A 20,143-nucleotide genomic window follows, 5' to 3' on the forward strand; every position below is an offset into this window, starting at 1 on the left:
TCAACGAGTTTGAGAAGCACCACCCACCTCGTAGGCTTTCAAAGGTGCTCCGATGATTTTCTTGGGATTTTTAGATGCTTCGTTCTCTACCTGCGGCATAACGAAGCCAAATTAGGCTTATTTGGCCATAACTTTGCATCGGCTTTTCGTAACGTTAATCCGAGTGCACCAACGCGTCGGAAATACCCCCAATTAGATTTTTAGAGGGTCAATTGCACTTAGAAACCCTCATGAGCAAAAGCCCCAATTTGGGTGTCCTAGCTCCAATGTATATCAAAACCTAGGGTTTGATCTCTTTGGGAAGCAAAAGTAGCTTCACTATACTCTAAATAGTCCATTAGAACCATTCTTAGGCTTTCTAAAACCCTTGATTAGATTTCACCATGAGAGGTGGTCCAAGCTCACCTCTATAGCAAACCAAGGTTTTGATCTCTAAAGAAGCAAAGAGAAAGCTTCAAAAACTCTAAACAATCCATTAAAACCATTTCTAGGTTAATTCAAACCCATTTCTAGGGTTTTACTACATTAGGGTTCAAAGCTTACCTTGTAAGCTTCCTTTTCTTGCACTAGAGAAGAAGGAGATGGAGCCTCTTTGCTCCAAAAGCTTCTTCTTCACTTTCTTCTCCTTCTTTTCCTTCTTTTCTTCCTTTCTTCTTCTTCTCCTTCTTTGTCTTCTAGAGAGAGAAAGAGAGAAGAGAGTGTGAGAGGGTAAGAATGAGAGGAAAAGCCCCTCAGCCCATTAACATAGCTCAATGGATTGCAAAAATGCAATAAAACCCCTCAACTTTTATCTCTGTGCACTGCCTGGACTGGGCAGTTTTCGCAGGCAGAGACCGGTCTCCCCGAGCAGGGACCGGTTCCCGAAGGTCCACCCTGCGCAGCCAGAGCGGCTGCGCGCAATGCGACCGGTCTCTCTCTGATGGGACCGATCTCTGGGGGACCGGTCTCTCAGGCAGAGACCGGTTCTCGAGAGCTGATCTTCCAGGACTTAGCCGATTTTTCGGCTGTCTCATTCTGCACGCGTTCGGGGACCGGTCTCTCCCACCAGGACCGGTCCCCGAGAGCTCAAAATCTGCAGTTTTGCAGAATTTGATTCTTTAGCTCTCGAAAACCTTCCGTAACTCACTTTTAATCATTTTAACACCTTCGGACTTTCCGAAGTGTACCATCTTCGCACTTTGGTCAATTTGACTAAAGTTCGATATTTATTTTCCGAATTTTTCGGTATATTACAGGCCGGCTACTACCGGAGATTCGTCGAGGGATTTGCAAAGCTATCCACTCCCCTCACGTAGCTCACGTACAAAGGCACCAAGTTTATTTAGAATAATGCGTGTGAAAGAAGCTTCCAAGAGTTAAAGTCTCGGTTGACAACCGCCCCGATCCTAACCTTGCCAGTTGCTGAAGCAGGGTATGTGATCTATAGTGATGCTTCCTTTAATGGATTGGGCTGTGTTTTGATGCAGGATGGGAAAGTGATAGCGTATGCTTCTCGCCAGTTGAAGGAATATGAAAGAACTATCCTACACATGATTTAGAGTTGGCGGCCATAGTTTTTGCATTGAAGCTATAGCGCCATTATCTTTATGGCGAGCGGTGTAAAGTATACACGGATCACAAGAGCTTAAAGTACCTATTCACTAAGAAAGAGTTGAACTTGAGACAGCACAGATGGTTGGAGCTACTCAAAGATTACAATTTGACTATTCTCTACCACCCGGGTAAGGCTAACGTGGTGGCAGATGCGCTAAGTCGGAAATCGACGGATAACTTAGCGATGCTTATAATCACTCAACCGCCGTTGATTGAGCAGATGAAGCGGTTGGAGTTAGAGGTGGTGGCTCCTGATACACCCTTGAGACTGATGACATTGGTGGTGCAACCGACACTATTGGAAAGAATTAAAGAAAAGCAAGCTCACGACGTGGAGTTGCAAAAGATTCGAGCTAAGATGATTGTTGGTTACACCGGTGATTTCCTTGTGGATGATCAAGGGTTGTTGCGATTCCACGGGCGGACTTGTGTACCGGCGAAATTAGGAATTAAAGAAGATATCCTTCAAGAAGCACACCGTGCACCTTATGCTATTCATCCAGGAGGCACCAAGATGTACAAGGATTTGAAGTTACTTTATTGGTGGCCCGGGATGAAAAAGGATGTTGGCGAGTTTGTAGCTCGATGTTTAACTTGCCAACAAGTAAAAGCTGAGCATCGGTTACCTGCGGGAAAACTTTAGAGTTTACCGATTCCCTTTTGGAAGTGAGAAAAGATCACCATGGATTTTGTTATAGGTTTGCCTCGCTCTCAGGCCAGGTATGATACTATTTGGATGATCGTGGATAGGTTTACAAAATCGGCTCATTTCATACCTATTCACACTACTTGGACTGGTGAGAGGCTCGCACAGGTATATTTGGATGAGATTATGCGACTTCACGGGGTACCCACTTCGATAGTATCATATCAATATCCCAAGTTAATTTGTATCTTACTTCTGAAGGAGTCTACAGGATGCCTTGGGCACGCGCTTGGATTTCAGTACAGCTTTCTACCTCCAGAGTGATGGGCAGTCAAAGCACACTATACAGACCTTAGAGGATATGCTTCGAGCTTGTGTGATAGACTTCCAGGGAGGATGGTTCCAGCATCTACTGATAGCAGAGTTTACTTATAACAATAGTTATCAAGCAAGCATCAAGATGGCACCCTTTGAAGCACTCTATGGACGAAAGTGTAGATTGCCATTCCATTGGAGTGAAGTTGGCGAGAGATTGGCTTTAGGCTCCACTACAAAAAAGTTGATTTGCGGTAACAGTTAATTTAGAAACATTTAACACAAGCGCTGGCAAAAATATGTTTTAGCAGCGGTTTTAACTAATTATTATAACAGTTCTAAACCGTCAGTATATAGTTTAGTTCAAACTAAATTAAATTAAATTTTTTTCCACACAATCCTCAAAATATTGAAGTACAATCATATGTTCTTCATATTTTCTATATAAAAAGATACTATTTTAACTCAGAAAATAAAAATTTTGAAATTAAGAAAAAAATTATCAAAATATATAAAAAAAGAAAAATATAACAATAAGTTTTGTACAATTTAAATTTTTTAATATCAAACTTATTCTAGCTTTGAATAATGTATAATTAGTTAATAAATTTAATAATTTTTTTAAAAAAATGTTAAGTCATATTAAGGATTGAGAAAAAAAAAATCCAAAATCAAACCCGACCCAAAAAAAGCCCCAGCCCAACTCCCGCCACCCCTACACGCACACAGAGGGACCAAGGGGAAAAAGAAAAGATAAAAAAAAATTGCGCCCCCCACCTTCACGATCAAACCCTCCCTCTCCCCTCACGCGCATCCCGACTCTCTCTCCCTCAACACCCCTACCCTCTCTTTCTCTCCAACATCGATCTCCCTCTCCGACACCGCACCAACCCACGGGACAAGAGAGGAGCTAGTAATCGCTTGGTACTAGCAATTGCTTGTAGAGCTCGATTTTTGGCTTCATATCAGTGTTTTTGATGCAATTTGTGCTTGATTTTCTCTCTTTTTTTTGTTTATTATGCTTCTACTTGCTCGGATTTGGTACTAATTGCTTGGATTTGGTACTACTCGCCTCGACGCCAACATAGAGCGAGAGATCGCTTGAATTGGGGGTTTCGATTGCCCAGTGGCGGAGGTGAGCTCTCTTTGTATGATCGGGGGCGATCGGGTCCGCTTTTGCGCCATTTAGGGCTTCAATTTCCATGTTATTCGATGTTTTGTGCTTATATCTAATAGATTCTGATAGATTAACTAGCATAAGGATTAAAATTCGAGGATTGAAGTGCAATTGTATACTATTTTAAGGATGATTTTTGTAATTTATCTATTTTGAATGAAATTTCTAGCCAAATTTGGCTTTATCGATTATAAATAGTTACGCTTATGATGAACTTCTAATCTGCAAACTAATTTTTTTATTCTAAAAGAATAATTTAAAGGTTGATAATTTAGAGACTCTCTTATGTTTACCAACTACTCTGCTTTTGGTTTCTGATCTTTATACTCTTTCTTATGTAGGTGCAGTTCTATTTGCTTTTTGATTCAGTTTTCACGTGTAGTTTTAATGGAACTGTAGAATATTTTTTCTTTTCTCCCTTTATCTCTCTATTGCTAGGTTACGATATTATATTCATAAAGTCAGTAGCTAACGTAGGATTTCGATAGTAGGTTGTTAGTGATGCAGGACCGTAGAGATAGAAACAGAATAAATAAAGTGAAACATTAACCTGATATTACATCTTGAAAAAACGGAAGTAACTAAGCACACTAAAGCATTGAAATCAGATTTCCGAACAACCACTCAAAGAGTTCAAGCCACTGATTGGGATGCTAGCTCTATTATCTCAAAGTATGATATTTGGGGTTAAAATTAAGCTACTATACCTTGTGTGTGTGATAGCTTCATATGTTTAGCTCATCATTTCTCCAGATTTTCTATGTAGTCACTTGTTTTCTTTTATATATCTAAGCCCAATAATCTTTGGCATTATAGCATAGTTGATATAATTGTTTGGAGGTTAGTCCAGTGACGTACATTTGAATTTTTTTTTTTAATTTCTTTCTGATTGTTTTCATGCAGCACCAAAGGCTTCTGTTGATGAAGCCACTTCAAATCACCAAAGGCTTCTTGGAAGGTAATGTTGATTTAATCGATGTTCTATCTCCTCGTAGGACGTGTATTCTATATACTTAAATTATCATATATGATATTAATTATAATGAATCTTGGACCTACTCGATTTAATGTATTTGTTAGTAATTATCTGAACCTAGTAAATCAATGATGGTACCCTAAAAGTTGGTTATAATAGGCTGATTTTGTATTTACTTTTGATGAAGCTACACAAATCATAATTGCCTAATGTCGGCATATCAAAAATTGTTATATGAGACTTTCAGGTAATTCTGTCTTGTAATTTATCAAAATGTCTTTTTAAGTACAGGGCACTTAATAACTACCTCTTTGTAATAACAAATTGACTAGAAGGTATATAAAATAAATGTATCAAAAGTATTTTTGAAATACCAAAGGTCAAAAGACAAGGGTTATTGAAGAAAATTATGTAATTTTATTAAAGGTCATTAAGCAATCTATATTTTTAGGCTACTGATGAATCAAATTTGTTGTTATTGATCGATTTGTACCAAAAGTGAATTGTCCAGCTAGCAAGTTGTGTAGTATTTGTGATGTTGAAGTAATTCTCTTTGATCATCATCATCAATTTTTAGTTAAGGCAGACTTATCCCACTTGGTTTTAGGGAGAGCTTAGTTAATTCGTCGTGATAGTTCCATGGCCATCATTAATTACTGCTTATGGTGGATGCATCTTGTTGTTAATATTGGTGATCTAAGGTGACTCATGGATTTATAACCATTCAGCGCCTTTGTGTCTGTAATCATTTTTCTGCCTATTTATGGTGAATCTATTGTTTGTGTAGGTTTCAATTATATGATTTGGTTGAATGTAAGGTTCAGGGAGGTCGTAATTGCTAGATCAGTTCACTTTCTTTTCTATTAATATGACTGAAACCATGAAACAATAGTTTATGCTCGATAATTATCTATTCAATAACATATACGCTTTAAATGACGAGCTAAAGCTAATTCTATAGCCATCAAAGTAGATGGGAAAAAAGCATCATAATGATATTATCGGCTTGTTCTGTTGGTGTTTTCCTATATTTCTTTCAAGTGTTTTGGTAATATTAGTTTCTCTTTCTTGAATTCTGTTTCTTTCCAGTTCAAGGCGCTATCAGATCAGTTTTATCATACTCCTGAACACCATGATTTTGTGAGGGAGTAAGTTGTCAATAAGGTTGGTTCATTAGGCAATGTTGTACTCGTACATTCATTTTGACCTACTATTCTTTAATCATGCAATATTTTCCTTTTCTTTTCTAGCCTTCATAATATTATTATTTTGGTAGAGTGTTGCTATTTTGCATCTTAATTTGGTGATCTTCTTCTCTTATTATTGATCCTTAGCTAAAGTCTCACCGAGAGATGCAAGAAGGATATGTCCCTATGGGCTATGATGACTACCTGGAAAGGATGTCCAAGTGAGTTGTAATACTTTTCTGTATTCACCTTTAACTGTTAAGAGCTTATATGCTAGAATATTTAACTTATTTTATTTGGTCTGTAATTGAAAGATGGTTTAGGAGCCTTTTGATTTTATTGTTTCACTAATTTTTTTTTTTTTTTTTTCAGGAACTTTCGAGGAGGAAGGATTGATGAACACTGTTAATTTGAAGTGAAGTCCTTGAATAAGTTGAAGAACTCGTAGAATTTTGATTTCATATAGATTTTATTTCTTTTAGATTGAAAATTTTTTTGAATAAAATTTTTGATTGACAATTGTGTTTTTAGTGTGCAAACTATCTTGTTTTGTTAATTGATTTAGCTTCTCTTGTTTGACAATTGTTGTATATAATCAAATTTAAATTTGTTTGAATGCTTAATTTGTACTTATATCTCAATGTAAAGAGTCCTAAAATTTATTCTAACTTGTTTTTAGTTGTATGTTTTATATTTTGAATTGGATTCATAATAATTGCAAAACCGTTGGTATAAATTTATTCATTTATACTAGCGCTTTTTATCATATTTAGTAGCGGTCGGAGAAGCGTCATTAAAATTATCACCTTCTCCAATGGTCACGTAAACCGTCGGTAAAGGCTTTTAGTGCCAGAGATCTACCGGCGGTTATAAAATTTTTCCCTACGATTTTACAAATGTCGGAAAAAAATTTTCCAGCGGTTCTAGATGCTTTTTCCAGCGGTTTTGACCGCTTCTAAAATTTAATTTTTTTGTAGTGCCCGAATATGCTCCAGGAAGTAGAGGATAAAGTTCGCATTGCTCGGGAGCGTTTGCTGACGGCCGAGAGCAAGCAGAGGAGCTATGCCGATCGACGACGGTGAGACTTGGAGTTCCAAGTTGGAGATCATATCTTCTTGAAAGTCTCGCCGACCAAGGGAAATAGAAGGTTTGGCATCCGGGGTAAGTTGAGCCCCCGATTCGTTGGACCCTATGAGATTTTGGAGCGTGTAGGCCCGGTAGCGTATCGACTTGCTCTACCACCAAACCTATCGGGTGTACACAATATTTTTCATGTATCGGTCCTCCGAAAATACATCTTTGACCCAGCTCATGTTTTGAAAGTTATAACATTGGAGCTGAGGGATGATTTGAGCTTTGAAGAGCAACCGGTGAGGATTTTGGCTCGCGAGGTGAAAAAGCTGCAGAATCGCGATATTTCCTTTGTAAAGGTGCTTTGGAGCAACCACGATGAACGCGAGGCCACGTAGGAGTTGGAAAGCGCACTGCAAGAGCGTTATCCCCATCTTTTTCAGATGGAGTCTTGAGGTAACTTGCTTTTTAGTTTCGCAAATGAAACTCCTTTTTAGGAAGGAAAAATGTAATGCACTGGATCGTTGCAAATTGCGAGGTTCGATGTCTGATTTGTGTTTCGAGCTTTTCCACACTTTCTGAAGGGTCGTTGATAGTGTTTTGACTCATGGCTCGCATCCCGAGAATTGAGGTTTAAAACTTAGCACCAAACCTCGAAATTGCAGGAATTTTGGTTGCTCTCGGGTTTGCCTCTGGAAGGTAGAGTACCGGTACTACAATTGCATTATCGGTACTGCAGGGCAGAGTATCCGTAAGATGGTGTTGCAAGAAGCGCATCATTTCCCGTATAGTATTCACCCGGGCGGCACTAAGATGTATAAAGACCTGAAATTGCATTATTGGTGGCCGGGCATGAAAAGAGACATTGGGGAGTTTGTAGCGCAGTGTTTGACGTGCCAATAAGTGAAGGCCGAGCGTCGATTTTCCGCGGGGAGGTTGCTGAGCTTACCAATCCCCGTGTGGAAATGGGAGGACGTAGCGATGGACTTTGTGGTTGGATTACCCCGATCGCAAGCCGGACATGATGCCATATGGGTGGTTGTGGACCGTTTGACGAAGTCGGCTCATTTCTTGCCGATCCACACCACATAGTCAGGAGACAAGTTAGCACAAGTCTACTTGGATGAGGTAGTGAGATTGCATGGGGTTCCAGTATCGATTGTGTCAGATCGAGACCCCTGGTTCACTTCTCATTTCTAGAAGAGCTTGCAGGATGCTCTATGCACGCGCGCGGCTCGATTTCAGTACGGCATTTCATCCTCAGAGTGATGGCCAGTCAGAGAGGACAATTCAGATACTCGAGGATATGTTGCGAGCATGTGTACTCGATTATAGTGGAGGGTGGCATGAGTATTTGCCGATGGCGGAGTTCGCTTGCAATAACAGCTACCAAGAAAGTGTAGCGATTGCGCCATTTGAAGCACTTTATGGATGTAAGTGTCGCTCTCCTATCCATTGGAGCGAGGTGTGTGAAAGAGTCACCCTTGGTCCGGATGTGGTGTGAGAGGCGGAGGAGAAAGTTCGTCTTGCTCGCCAACGATTGATGACGGCACAATCGCGACAACGAAGTTATGCAAATAAGAGTCAAAAGGATTTGGAATTCGCGGTTGGCGACCGTGTATTTCTCAAGGTGTCGCCTATGCGCGGAGTGAAGTGGTTTAGCATTCGGGGGAAAAGTCCCCGATACATAGGGCCATACGAGATCCTAGAGCGGATTGGGCCGGCGGCGTATAAGTTAGCGTTACCGCCGAAGCTTGCGGGAGTGCACAACGTATTCCATATATCGAATCTCCGCAAGTACTTCCGTAACTCCTCACATGTGTTGGAGTATGAACCGGTAGAGTTACATGAGGATGTCACTTATGAAGAATTCTCGGTGAGCATTCTTGCTCGAGAGGAGCGGAAGCTACGGAATCGGACTATTCCGTATGTAAAAGTGCAATAGTAATCACTCGAGGCGTGAATCCACGTGGGAGCTCGAGGAGAAGATGTGCGAGGTTTATCCTCACTTGTTCGATCAAGTGAGCTAAGCTACGTGTTAAGTTTCGCGGACGAAACTAATTTTAAGGGGGGGGAATGTAACATATCACTTCCCCGTAAATCGTGCTGCGTTCCTTCGAAGCGAACGGAACGCGGAGTGGAACAAGTTACAATGGGTTCTAAGTGTTTTGGAACCTTGGTATAGTGTAAAGGGACCCGAGAGAGTGAAACTGGAAAATTTGGTCAAGTCCCAGATTTTGGACTCTCGGGACCGGTCCCTGCGAGGAGAGACCGGTCCCCGTACGCGTAGCCAGCCAAAAAGTGTGAAAAATCGGCTAAGTCCTGAGAGTTGTGCTCTCGGGGACCGGTCCCTGCGGAGAGAGACCAGTCCCCGTGAGCGAAAAATGTCCCCAGCGGCTAAGTCCTGGAAAACCCACTCTCGGGGACCGGTCCCTACGGGGAGAGACCAGTCCCCGTATGCGAAATTTGCCCAGTGAAGGCTGATGTGAAGAATGGAATTAAGAGGGGCTAAAGTGCAAAGTGGCATGGTGAAAGGTTATATGTGTGTGTGGGCATGAGTTCTAGGGCTCATTTCTCACACCCACAACAAAATATCTCCCTCTCTCTCTCTAAAAACCTTCTCCTCTCTCATCTCCTTCTCTCTAGAGCTTGGGCCAAGGAGGGCTTTTGGAGAAGAAAAGCTTGGAGAAGAAGCTTGTCTAGGTGGAAGCTAGCTTGTGCAAGACTTTTGAAGGAAAAGCTTGCACTCTAAGGTGAGTTTCCATGTTTTCTTCTTAGGGTTTTGATGTTTGCTTCTAGTTGAAGCATCTAGGAGCCTCTATAGTAGTTTTCCCCTATAGTATACATGCTAGGGACCATGAATGGGGAAGATGACATTGTTGAGGGACCCAAAATTGGGGTTTTTGGATTTTGAGGTCAAAGCTTGGGTTTGATCTCTTTTTAACCTAATCGGTAGGTCGACGAACACGTTGGTATGCTCGGTTCGGCGATACGACGAGCGTACGCGAAGATATCGACGAAAGAAGCTAAAATAGTACAGATTGCCGTAGCTTGCGGCATTGGACTCTAAAAATTGCAAGATTTGGCGCACGACATCCTTATAACACTAAAAGGTGGGGGATGCTATCCGAAAATACCGAATTTCTCTCTATGTCTATGTTACCTAATTTGAGCATATTGATTGTAGCATTCTTGCATATAGGGTAGTGTGAAATATGTTCCTGGTTGAAATGCATTTAGATGCATAAAGAATATGAGAAATGATAATGAACCAAGTGAACCATGTATGAAAGGACCCTATGTGCATGTGAATGTGAGAAAAGACTATGACAATAGTAAACAAAGGTGACATCGACTATAGTGACTCGATTGGCATTGAGAAAGAGATTGGCTAAACAATGTTTAACCTAGAGTGGCATCATGACTATTGTGGTTCGGATATAGTGGCATATGCATGATATGTTGATAACCTATCATCGGTATTGAGGCTTTGTGCATTGAGACAGGTTTGGCTACGTCCTCAAATTGAGGATTGGATCGTACTCACACATTGGTTCCGGCTTAAGGGAGGTAGCTCCTCCTCAAGTAGTGTACTCCGAAATGTAGACACCACGAGGAAGTACCCCGGCGGAGATCCCTCGGGCGGTAGTGCCTTGTGCCTCCCCGGTAGACGGAATATGTGGATTGTGAGTTTGGGGTGAACCAAGAGTACCCTGGGATGATTGGGTAAAAGCCATGGAAAATGAGAAAGGACATACATGCATAATTATCATGTACTTGATTATTTATCTATCTGTGGACAGCTTTCTTGCAGGCATTGTATTAGTTGCATTAGTGGGTTTGATATTCTCCTTTATTGAAATACATATGCCTGAATAAACCTAGTGGGCGAGTCGGCGCGGTCGGCGACCGAGCCCACTGGGAACTTCTTTTAGTTCTCACACCACCACTAACCCTGCAGATCCATGCGCGAGCGGGGCGGCGAAGGATCGAAGCAAGGGTATCGCGCCATAGATAGCGGCCTCGGAGTTTATAGGCATACCCTATGTTTTGTATATTCAACTTTTGTATGTTGAACTAGTAATGTAAAGAGATGTAATCATGTATTTTGGATGAAAGCCAATGTGATCTAAATGTAAATGAATGGATAAGAATGAATGTAAATGTATAGTGCTTGTGTTGGATTCAAATGCAATGAAATGACGTGTATGTGGACGAATGTTTAGTTTAGTTTCGATGCTTTCACTGTGATTTAGTTGTCGTTTGCCCTCATGCAAACCTTGCATAATTGCGTTCATTTGTATTGAATTGTTTGTATTATACATGTTGTTGGAGCCTTGGGCGGACAGGGGAGGTGTTGTCTGTTCGACGTCTGTTCTCGTGCCCGAACCGACCAAATTGGCGACTCCGGGGCGTGACAGACATAGTGGTATCAGAGCAAAGTGAAAGCAAAAGTCTAGGATGGACTTAGGGACCTTAGGATTGGAGACCATAGGAACTTAGAAGACGTTTAACGTGGATTTGGATATGCGGAAGCTAATTGATTGGGTTATGATTAGAACTTCTCTAAAAGGACTTAGAGATGGATTCAAGGGATTGTTTGTTTTCTTCCTGAGGGATTATGTGGGGCGGCCGGCTACATAATGCCGAGGGTAGAAAATGAACACACATGATTGCTTTCGCTTAATTGGGTAGTTATTTGGAACGTGTAAGAGTTACGCGTGTCGAGTATTAACGTGTGTGTTTCGTTTTGGGAGCTAATGTCCCCGAGATGTTACACGCATAGATCTGCTCCGGCATTGCCTGATAAAGTGCCCGAGCAAGCTGGATTTGATGAAGTTCGTGAGTTGCGGGCCCAAGTGCGGCTTTGGCCGGGGCTATGCGGCAGCAAGGGGAGCAGATAGGACGGCTCCATGAGTTCGTGGCCCGACAGGCGGCGGCGGCTGCACCTATACCTCAGGACCCGCCCGCACCTGTGGCACCTACTCCAGCGGTGGCGGCGACACCAGTGACGGCTATTCCTCCGACTGCTTCGGGTTCTTCGGCTCCTATCCCGGAGGCACTTGAGGCTGAGCAGGAGCGGTCGTTGGCGGTGTTGACGGCCTTCAAACGGTTCAACCTATCGACTTTCGACGGAGATGTGAAGGATCCGTGGGTGATGAAGAATTGGTTGGTCGCGATGGAGGCGTTGTTCGAGGATATTTACACCCTTGAGAAGGATAAGGTTCACCTTGCGGCCCATTGTTTCGAGGGGTCGGCTCGGTTATGGTGGACGCAAGCGAAGAAAAGTCGATCGTTGGATCTTGCTTCCGTTACTTGGGAGGCATTCCGGGAGATGTTGCTCATGGAGTATTTTTTCGAAAGCGACAAGCGGAAGATCAAGGAGGACTTCCGCAAACTCAGGCAAGGAAACCGATCGGTGCGGGAATACGAGAGAGAGTTCTCGCACATGGTTAATTGTGTGCCGGGATTGGTTCATGGTGACCGAGACCGAGCGGAAGTCTTCGAGAGCGGGTTGTGGCCCGAGATATTCAAGGTCATTCATGCCTTCCGATTGAAGACCTACGAGGATGTACTCGATCGCGCGCTATGGGTGGAGCGCGGCAACGCCATTGCGCGCGAGGAGCGCGAGGCTTTTGAGAAAGACAAGGACAGGGAGAAGTCCAAGAAGCTACCGGCTGGTGGTTCCCTGGGGCAGTCGAGTTCCAAGCGACCCCCTCGGTACCCAAGATCGCAATTGCGGGGAGGCAGAGGCCAGACAAGGAGTTAGACGACTTCCTTCCCGTGCGTGATCTGCGGCGGGAATCATAGGCCCAATGAATGTTCTCAGCGTGACGGGAGGTGTTTTCGATGCGGCCAAGCGGGACACTTGAGTTGGGATTGCCCGGGCGGTGCGTCACCTGCTCCGTCAGCTGCTTCTGCTTAATATGCTCCACGACAGCTTGCAGGACTGTCACCTGCTATGTCGGCTGGGCGTGCTTCAGCACTGCATCAGCCGAAGGGATCACGTGCACCGAGTGGACGAGTTTTCGCCACTCAGGTGGAGGAGCAGCCTGCTGTACCCGACAACGTCGTGGCAGGTATTATTCTGATTAATGGCATTAGAGCAAGAGCATTGTTCGATACGGGTGCATCACATTCATTTATTGGTGCATCATTTGCTGAGACTCATGGCATGGAGATAGTGCATAATCATGATTATTGGTGGGTTAATGCGCCCGAGCACTCGTTTAGAGTTCACGAGGAATGCTTAGCTTGTCCTGTTCAGATCGACGAGTGGATCATGCCGGCGGACTTGCTAGTGTTGAAGCAGATGTGGGGATTTGATGTCATCTTGGGAGTTAATTGGTTCTCCAAGTACTATGCCAGCATTGACTGTGACAGTAAGGTGATCACTTTTCATGAGCCTGTTCAAGAGGAGTTGGTGTATCAAATGTGCAAGAGCTCGCGCTTCGCGTCGACCGTGTCGGCGACGAGGGCGAGAAAGATGATCAAAAGCGGATGTGTGGCCTATTTTGTGACCATAATAGAGTACCCAGAACTTGAAAGTATCCGAGTAGCGTGTGAATTCCCGGATGTGTTTCCGGCGGAGTTACCGGGATTGCCACCGGATCGGGAGATCGAGTTCGTCATTGACTTGATTCCCGGAGCGGCGCCAATTTCGAAGGCTCCATATAGAATGGCACCGGCAGAGCTTAAAGAGTTAAAGGCTCAGTTGCAGAACTTGCTCGACAAAGGCTTTGTGAGGCCGAGCGTGTCACCGTGGGAAGCTTCGGTGTTGTTTGTGAAGAAAAAGAATCGTACACTTCGACTCTGTCTGGATTATCACGAGTTGAATAAAATGACGGTCAAGAACAAATACCCGTTGTCGAGAATAGACGACCTGTTTGATCAGTTGCAGGGGTCGCGGGTATACTCAAAGATAGATCTTCAGTCGGGATATCACCAATTGAAGATCCGGCTGAAGAATGTGCACAAAATGATGTACCGTACGCGGTATGGCCACTATGAGTTTACGGTAATGCCGTTTGGGCTTACTAATGCCCCGGCAGCATTTATGGACCTAGTGAATTGGGTCTTTCGACCGCTATTGGATTAGTGCGTCGTGGTATTTATCGACGACGTGTTGGTGTATTCACGGAGTGAGGAAAAACACGAGAAACATTTGAGAACCGTGTTGCAAATACTCCGGAACGAGAAGCTTTATGCTAAACTGAAGAAGTGCGAGTTTTGGCTTTCAGAGGTAACCTTCTTAGGCCATGTGATTTTCGAGGGCGGAGTCTCGGTGGATCCAAGAAAGATTGAGGCGATTCGAGATTGGCCTCGCCCGACGAGTGTGGCGGAAGTCCATAGTTTCCTCGGATTGGCGAGCTACTATCGGCAATTTGTGGAGGGGTTTGCGAAGTTGACTACTCCTCTTACACGCCTTACACACAAAGGAGCAAGATTCGTGTGGAGCGACGATTGCGACCGAAACTTCCAAGAACTAAAGGAGAAATTGACGTCGACCCCGGTACTTGCATTGCCAATGCCGGGAGAGAGTTTTGTAGTATATAGTGATGCTTCCTATAATAGTCTCGGGTGTGTTTTTATGCAAAATAGGCGAGTCATTGCGTATGCTTCGCGCCAGTTGAAGAGCTATGAGAAGAATTACCCGATACATGATCTCGAGTTAGCGGCGGTCATTTTCACGCTAAAGCTATGGAGGCACTATCTTTACGGTGAGCATTGTGAGGTATATACTGATCACAAAAGCCTCAAGTACTTGTTCACCCAGAAAGAGCTAAACATGCGGCAACGGCGGTGGTTGGAGCTGTTGAAAGATTATGATCTTACTATCCTATACCACCCCGGGAAAGCTAATGTGGTCGCCGATGCGCTAAGTAGAAAATCTGTTGAAAACGTGGCGACGGCAATTACTAGTCAACCGTTATTGCAGAAAGAAATGCAACGGTTTGGATTGGAAGTAGTGGCGCGGAGGTTCCGACCATTTTGGCGACACTAGTGGTTCGACCGACCGTATTGGAGCAGATTAAGAGTGGCAAGTTGATAATCCATATCTCCAAAAGGTGCGGAATGACATTGACGGTGGACACGCCGGTGACTTTGGCGTGGGATCTGACGATGCACTTCGGTTCAGAAACCGGTTGTGTGTGCCCAAGGATGACGAAATCCGTAAGATGGTGTTGCAAGAAACGCATCATTCCCCGTATAGTTTTCACCCGGGCGGCACTAAGATGTACAAAGACCTGAAATTGCATCATTGGTGGCCGTGCATGAAAAGAGACATTGGGGAGTTTGTGGCGCAGTGTTTGACGTGCCAACAAGTGAAAGCCGAGCGTCGATTTTCCGCGGGGAGGTTGCAGAGCTTACCAATCCCCGTGTGGAAATGGAAAGACGTAGCAATGGACTTTGTGGTCGGATTACCTCGATCGTAACCCGAACATAATGCCATATGGGTAGTTGTGGACCGTTTGACGAAGTCGGCTCATTTCTTGCCGATCCACACCACGTGGGCAGGAGACAAGTTAGCACAAGTCTACTTGGATGAGGTAGTGAGATTGCATGGGGTTCCAGTATCGATTGTGTCAGATCGAGACCCCCGATTTACTTCTCATTTCTGGAAGAGCTTGCAGGATGCTCTAGGCACGAGGCTCGATTTCAGTACGGCGTTTCATCCTCAGAGTGATAGCCAGTCGGAAAGGACAATTCAGATACTCGAGGATATGTTGCGAGCGTGTGTACTCGATTATAGTGGAGGGTGGCATGAGTATTTGCCGATGGCGGAGTTCGCTTACAATAACAGCTACCAAGAAAGTATAGCGATGGCGCCATTTGAGGCACTTTATGGACGTAAGTGTCGCCCTCCTATCCATTGGAGCGAGATGGGTGAAAGAGTCATCCTTGGTCCGGATGTGGTGCGAGAGGCGGAGGAGAAAGTCCGTCTTGCTCGCCAACGATTGATGACGGCACAATCGCGACAACGAAGCTATGCAAATAAGAGTCGAAAGGATTTGGAATTCGCGGTTAGCGACCTTGTATTTCTCAAGGTGTCGCCTATGCACGGAGTGGAGCGGTTTGGCATTCAGGGGAAACTTAGTCCCCGATACATAGGGCCATACGAGATTCTAGAGCGAATTGGGCTGGTAGCGTACAAGTTAGCGTTACCGCCGAAGCTTGCGGGAGTGCACAACGTGTTCCATATATCGAATCTCCGCAAGTATTTCCGTAACTCCTCACATGTGTTGGAGTATGAACCAGTAGAGTTACACGAGTATGTCACTTATGAAGAATTCCCGGTGAGCATTCTTGCTCAAGAGGAGCGAAAGCTACAGAATCGGACTATTCCGTATGTAAAAGTGCAATGGAGTAATCACTCGAGGCGTGAATCCACGTGGAAGCTCAAGAAGAAAATGTGCGAGGTTTATCCTCACTTGTTCGATCAAGTGAGCTAAGCTACGTGTTAAGTTTTGCGGACGAAACTAATTTTAAGGGGTGGGGAATCTAACATATCACTTCCCCGTAAATCGTGCCGAGTTCTGTCGAAGCGAACGAAACGCGGAGTGGAACAAGTTACAATGGGTTCTAAGTGTTTTTGAACCTTGGTATAGTGTAAAGGGACTCGAGAGAGTGAAACTGGAAAATCTGGCCAAGTCCCAGATTTTGGACTCTCGGGACCGGTCCCTGCAGGGAGAGACCGATCCACGTACGCGTAGCCAGCCAAAAAGTGTGGAAAATCGGCTAAGTCCTGAGAGTTGTGCTCTCGGGGACCGGTCCCTGCGGAGAGAGATCGGTCCCCGTGAGCGAAAAATGTCCCCAGCGGCTAAGTCCTGAAAAACCCACTCTCGGGGACCGGTCCCTACAGGGAGAGACCGGTCCCCGTATGTGAAATTTGCCCAGTGAAGGCTGATGTGAAGAATGGAATTGAGAGGGACTAAAATGCAAAGTCGGATGGTGAAAGGTTATATGTGTGTGTGGGCATGAGTTCTAGGGCTCATTTCTCACACCCACAACAAAATATCTCCCTCTCTCTCTCTAAAAACCTTCTTCTCTCTCATCTCCTTCTCTCTAGAGCTTGGACCAAGGAGGGCTTTTAGAGGAGAAAAGCTTGGAGAAGAAGCTTGTCTAGGTGGAAGCTAGCTTGTGCAAGACTTTTGTAGGAAAAGCTTGGACTCTAAGGTGAGTTTCCTTGTTTTCTCCTTAGGGTTTTGAGGTTTGCTTCTAGTTGAAGCATCTAGGAGCCTCTATGGTAGTTTTTCCCCATAGTATACATGCTAAGGACCATGAATGGGGAATATGACATTGTTGAGGGACCCAAAATTGGGGTTTTTGGATTTTGAGGTCAAAGCTTGGGTTTGATCTCTTTTTAACCTAATCAGTAGGTCGACGAACGCGTTGGTGCGCTCGGTTCGGCGATACAACGAGCGTACGTGAAGATATCGAAGAAAGAAGCTAAAATAGTACAGATTGCCGTAGCTTGCGGCATTGGACTCTAAAAATTGCAAGATTTGGCGCACGGCATCCTTATAACACTAAAAGGTGGGAGGTGCTATCCGAAAACACCGAATTTCTCTCTATGTCTATGTTACCTTATTTGAGCATATTGATTGTAACATTCTTGCATATAGGGTAGTGTGAAATATATTCTTGGTTGAAATGCATTTAGATGCATAAAGAATATGAGAAATGATAATGAACCAAGTGAACCATGTATGAAAAGACCCTATGTGCATGTGAATGTGAGAAAAGACTATGACAATAGTAAACAAAGGTGACATCGACTATAGTGACTCGATTGGCATTGAGAAAGAGATTGGCTAAACAATGTTTAACCTAGAGTGGCATCATGACCATTGTGGTTCAAATATAGTGGCATACGCATGATATGGTGATAACCTATCATCGGCATTGAGGCTTTGTGCATTGAGACAGGTTTGGCTATGTCCTCAAATTGAGGATTGGATCGTACTCACACATTGGTTCTGGCTTGAGGGAGGTAGTTCCTCCTCAAGCGGTGTACTCCGGAGTGTAAACACCACGGGGAAGCACCCCGGCGAAGATCCCTCGGGCGGTAGTGCCTTGTGCCTCCCCCTGTAGACGGGATGTGTGGATTGTGAGTTTAGGGTAAACCAAGAGTAACCCAGGATGATTGGGTAAAAGCCATGGAAAATGAGAAAGGACATACATGCATAATTATCATGTACTTGATTATTTATCTATCTGTGGACAGCTTTCTTGCAGGCATTGTATTAGTTGCATTAGTGGGTTTGATATTCTCCTTTATTGAAATACATATGCCTAAATAGACCTAGTGGGCGAGTCGGCGCGGTCGGCGGCCGAACCCACTGGGAACTTCTTTTAGTTCTCACACCACCACTAACCCTGCAGATCCATGCGCGAGCGGGGCTGCGAAGGATAGAGGCAAGGGTATCGCGCCGTAGATAGCGGCCTCAGAGTTTATAGGCATACCCTATGTTTTGTATATTCAACTTTTGTATGTTGAACTAGTAATGTAAAGAGATGTAATCATGTATTTTGGATGAAAGCCAATGTAATCTAAATGTAAATGAATGGATAAGAATGAATGTAAATGTATAGTGCTTGTGTTTGATTCAAATGAAATCAAATGTCATGTATGTGGACGAATGTTTAGTTTAATTTCGATGCTTTCACTGTGATTTAGTTGTCGTTCGCCCTCGTGCAAACCTTGTATAATTGCGTTCATTTGTATTGAATTGCTTGTCACTACAACAGAATTAGGTTATAGGGACACATGTTTGGGACACTTTTGAGTAAGTGTCCCATTTATCCTAAAACTTAAAAAAACATCTACTAATGCCTAAATATAAAGTCCAATCCAACCAAAAATAAAAGATTACTCTACTAAACTCACCACACCTAGTCCATTTGGCCCGATTACAAACAGAAAAAAAAAAAAAGAAAAATCAATTACCATCTTTTCTTCTCTCTTCACTCAATCCACTGAAATTCTAGACGAAGAGCCGTTCCTGTCGTCCTCCTCCGCCACCGCAGCCAACGAGATAGAGTTTCGGCAGTTGCTAAATGCTTAAATAAGTGTTGGTAAATTAGCAGCACTCTTTTAGGTTATAGCGACACTCTTTAACTGTCACTATATACCTAGCGACTCCACATATAGCAACACTTTTTAAAAGTGTCGGTAATTTTAGCTAGCAGCACTTTTTTGACATGTACCTATATTTAAAAGTGTCGCTATAGACCGTTTTTGTTGTAGTGTGTATTATACATGTTGTTGGAGCCTTGGACGGACAGGAAAGGTCCTGTCTGTTCGGCGTCTGTTTGCGTGCCCGAACCGACCAAATTGGCGGCTCCGGGGCGTGACAGAAGCCCTCCACTCCTTCTCTTTGGTTCTCTTTGAATTTTTGTGGGGATTTTTGAGGTTTAATCACCTCTTTTGCTTCCTTTTTGTATCTTGGTGGCATTTCCACCATGGGAGAAGGCTTGAATCTAGGAGAAGAGCTTGTTGGAGTAGAGATCTTCAACCCTAGGTCATTGCAAGCCTGGTTGGGAGCTTCTAAAGAGGTTAGTAATATGTTTCCCCTCTTTGATCCATGTTTTGGTGGATTTTACATGATAAAAACCTAGAATGTGAAATCTAGGGTTTATTTTAGGAATTTTTGATTAGAAACTTTTGGAGCTCAATTGATTGGTTTAAAACCTTTAATTGTTTAGGTTGGCTTAAAAGGGTTCTAGCTCTCATTTAGAGATTGAGAGAGATTTTCACCATACAAGGTGAGTTTTTGCCCTTTTCTTGGGTTGGTTAATGTTTGATCTTATGGGTGTTCGTTCGTTGCGTTTAACTGTCTTAATATTACCTTTAGGGAGTTAGGAGGCTAGTGGACACCTTCTTTTGCGCAAACGAAAGGGTTGCGAGCAGTCTTGGTGGGTTTGACCTCTCACCGAAATGAGAAAAATTTCACCTATGTTATTGTAATTGTTGTAAAATAGAAAATCATGCATATTCATGCTAGATAGAGCATATGTGAATTTTAGAATGCTTAAAATGCATATGTTATGTATAATGAAATTGTACCTCTATGTAGTAGAGAGATTAGTGCATTGTGATTATGCATATAAATAGCATTCTTATATGTGGCTTGGGACCATGATTCATGTAGTAAAAACAACAAGTATAATAT

General features: G+C 43.5%; 1 protein-coding gene and 1 long non-coding RNA gene across 2 annotated transcripts; both read left to right on the top strand.

Moving 5' to 3' along the window:
* Positions 3,254-6,517, top strand: LOC109707091. The gene is made up of 6 exons (XR_002215404.1): positions 3,254-3,478; positions 3,643-3,689; positions 4,635-4,689; positions 5,797-5,871; positions 6,042-6,115; positions 6,267-6,517. It is a non-coding gene; the product is annotated as an uncharacterized LOC109707091 (long non-coding RNA).
* On the top strand, positions 11,845-12,735 carry LOC109707500. Its single transcript, XM_020228798.1, has one exon. The coding sequence runs from the start codon at positions 11,845-11,847 to the stop codon at positions 12,733-12,735; it is 891 nt and encodes a 296-aa protein (XP_020084387.1).

This window comes from Ananas comosus, linkage group 3 (genome assembly GCF_001540865.1).
Source record: "Ananas comosus cultivar F153 linkage group 3, ASM154086v1, whole genome shotgun sequence".
NCBI classification, from domain to species: Eukaryota; Viridiplantae; Streptophyta; class Magnoliopsida; order Poales; family Bromeliaceae; genus Ananas; species Ananas comosus.

What these genes read in the sequence shown, in the direction of transcription:
- LOC109707500 (XM_020228798.1), top strand. Translation starts at nt 11,845, where the DNA reads ATGCGGCAGCAAGGGGAGCAGATAGGACGGCTCCATGAGTTCGTGGCC.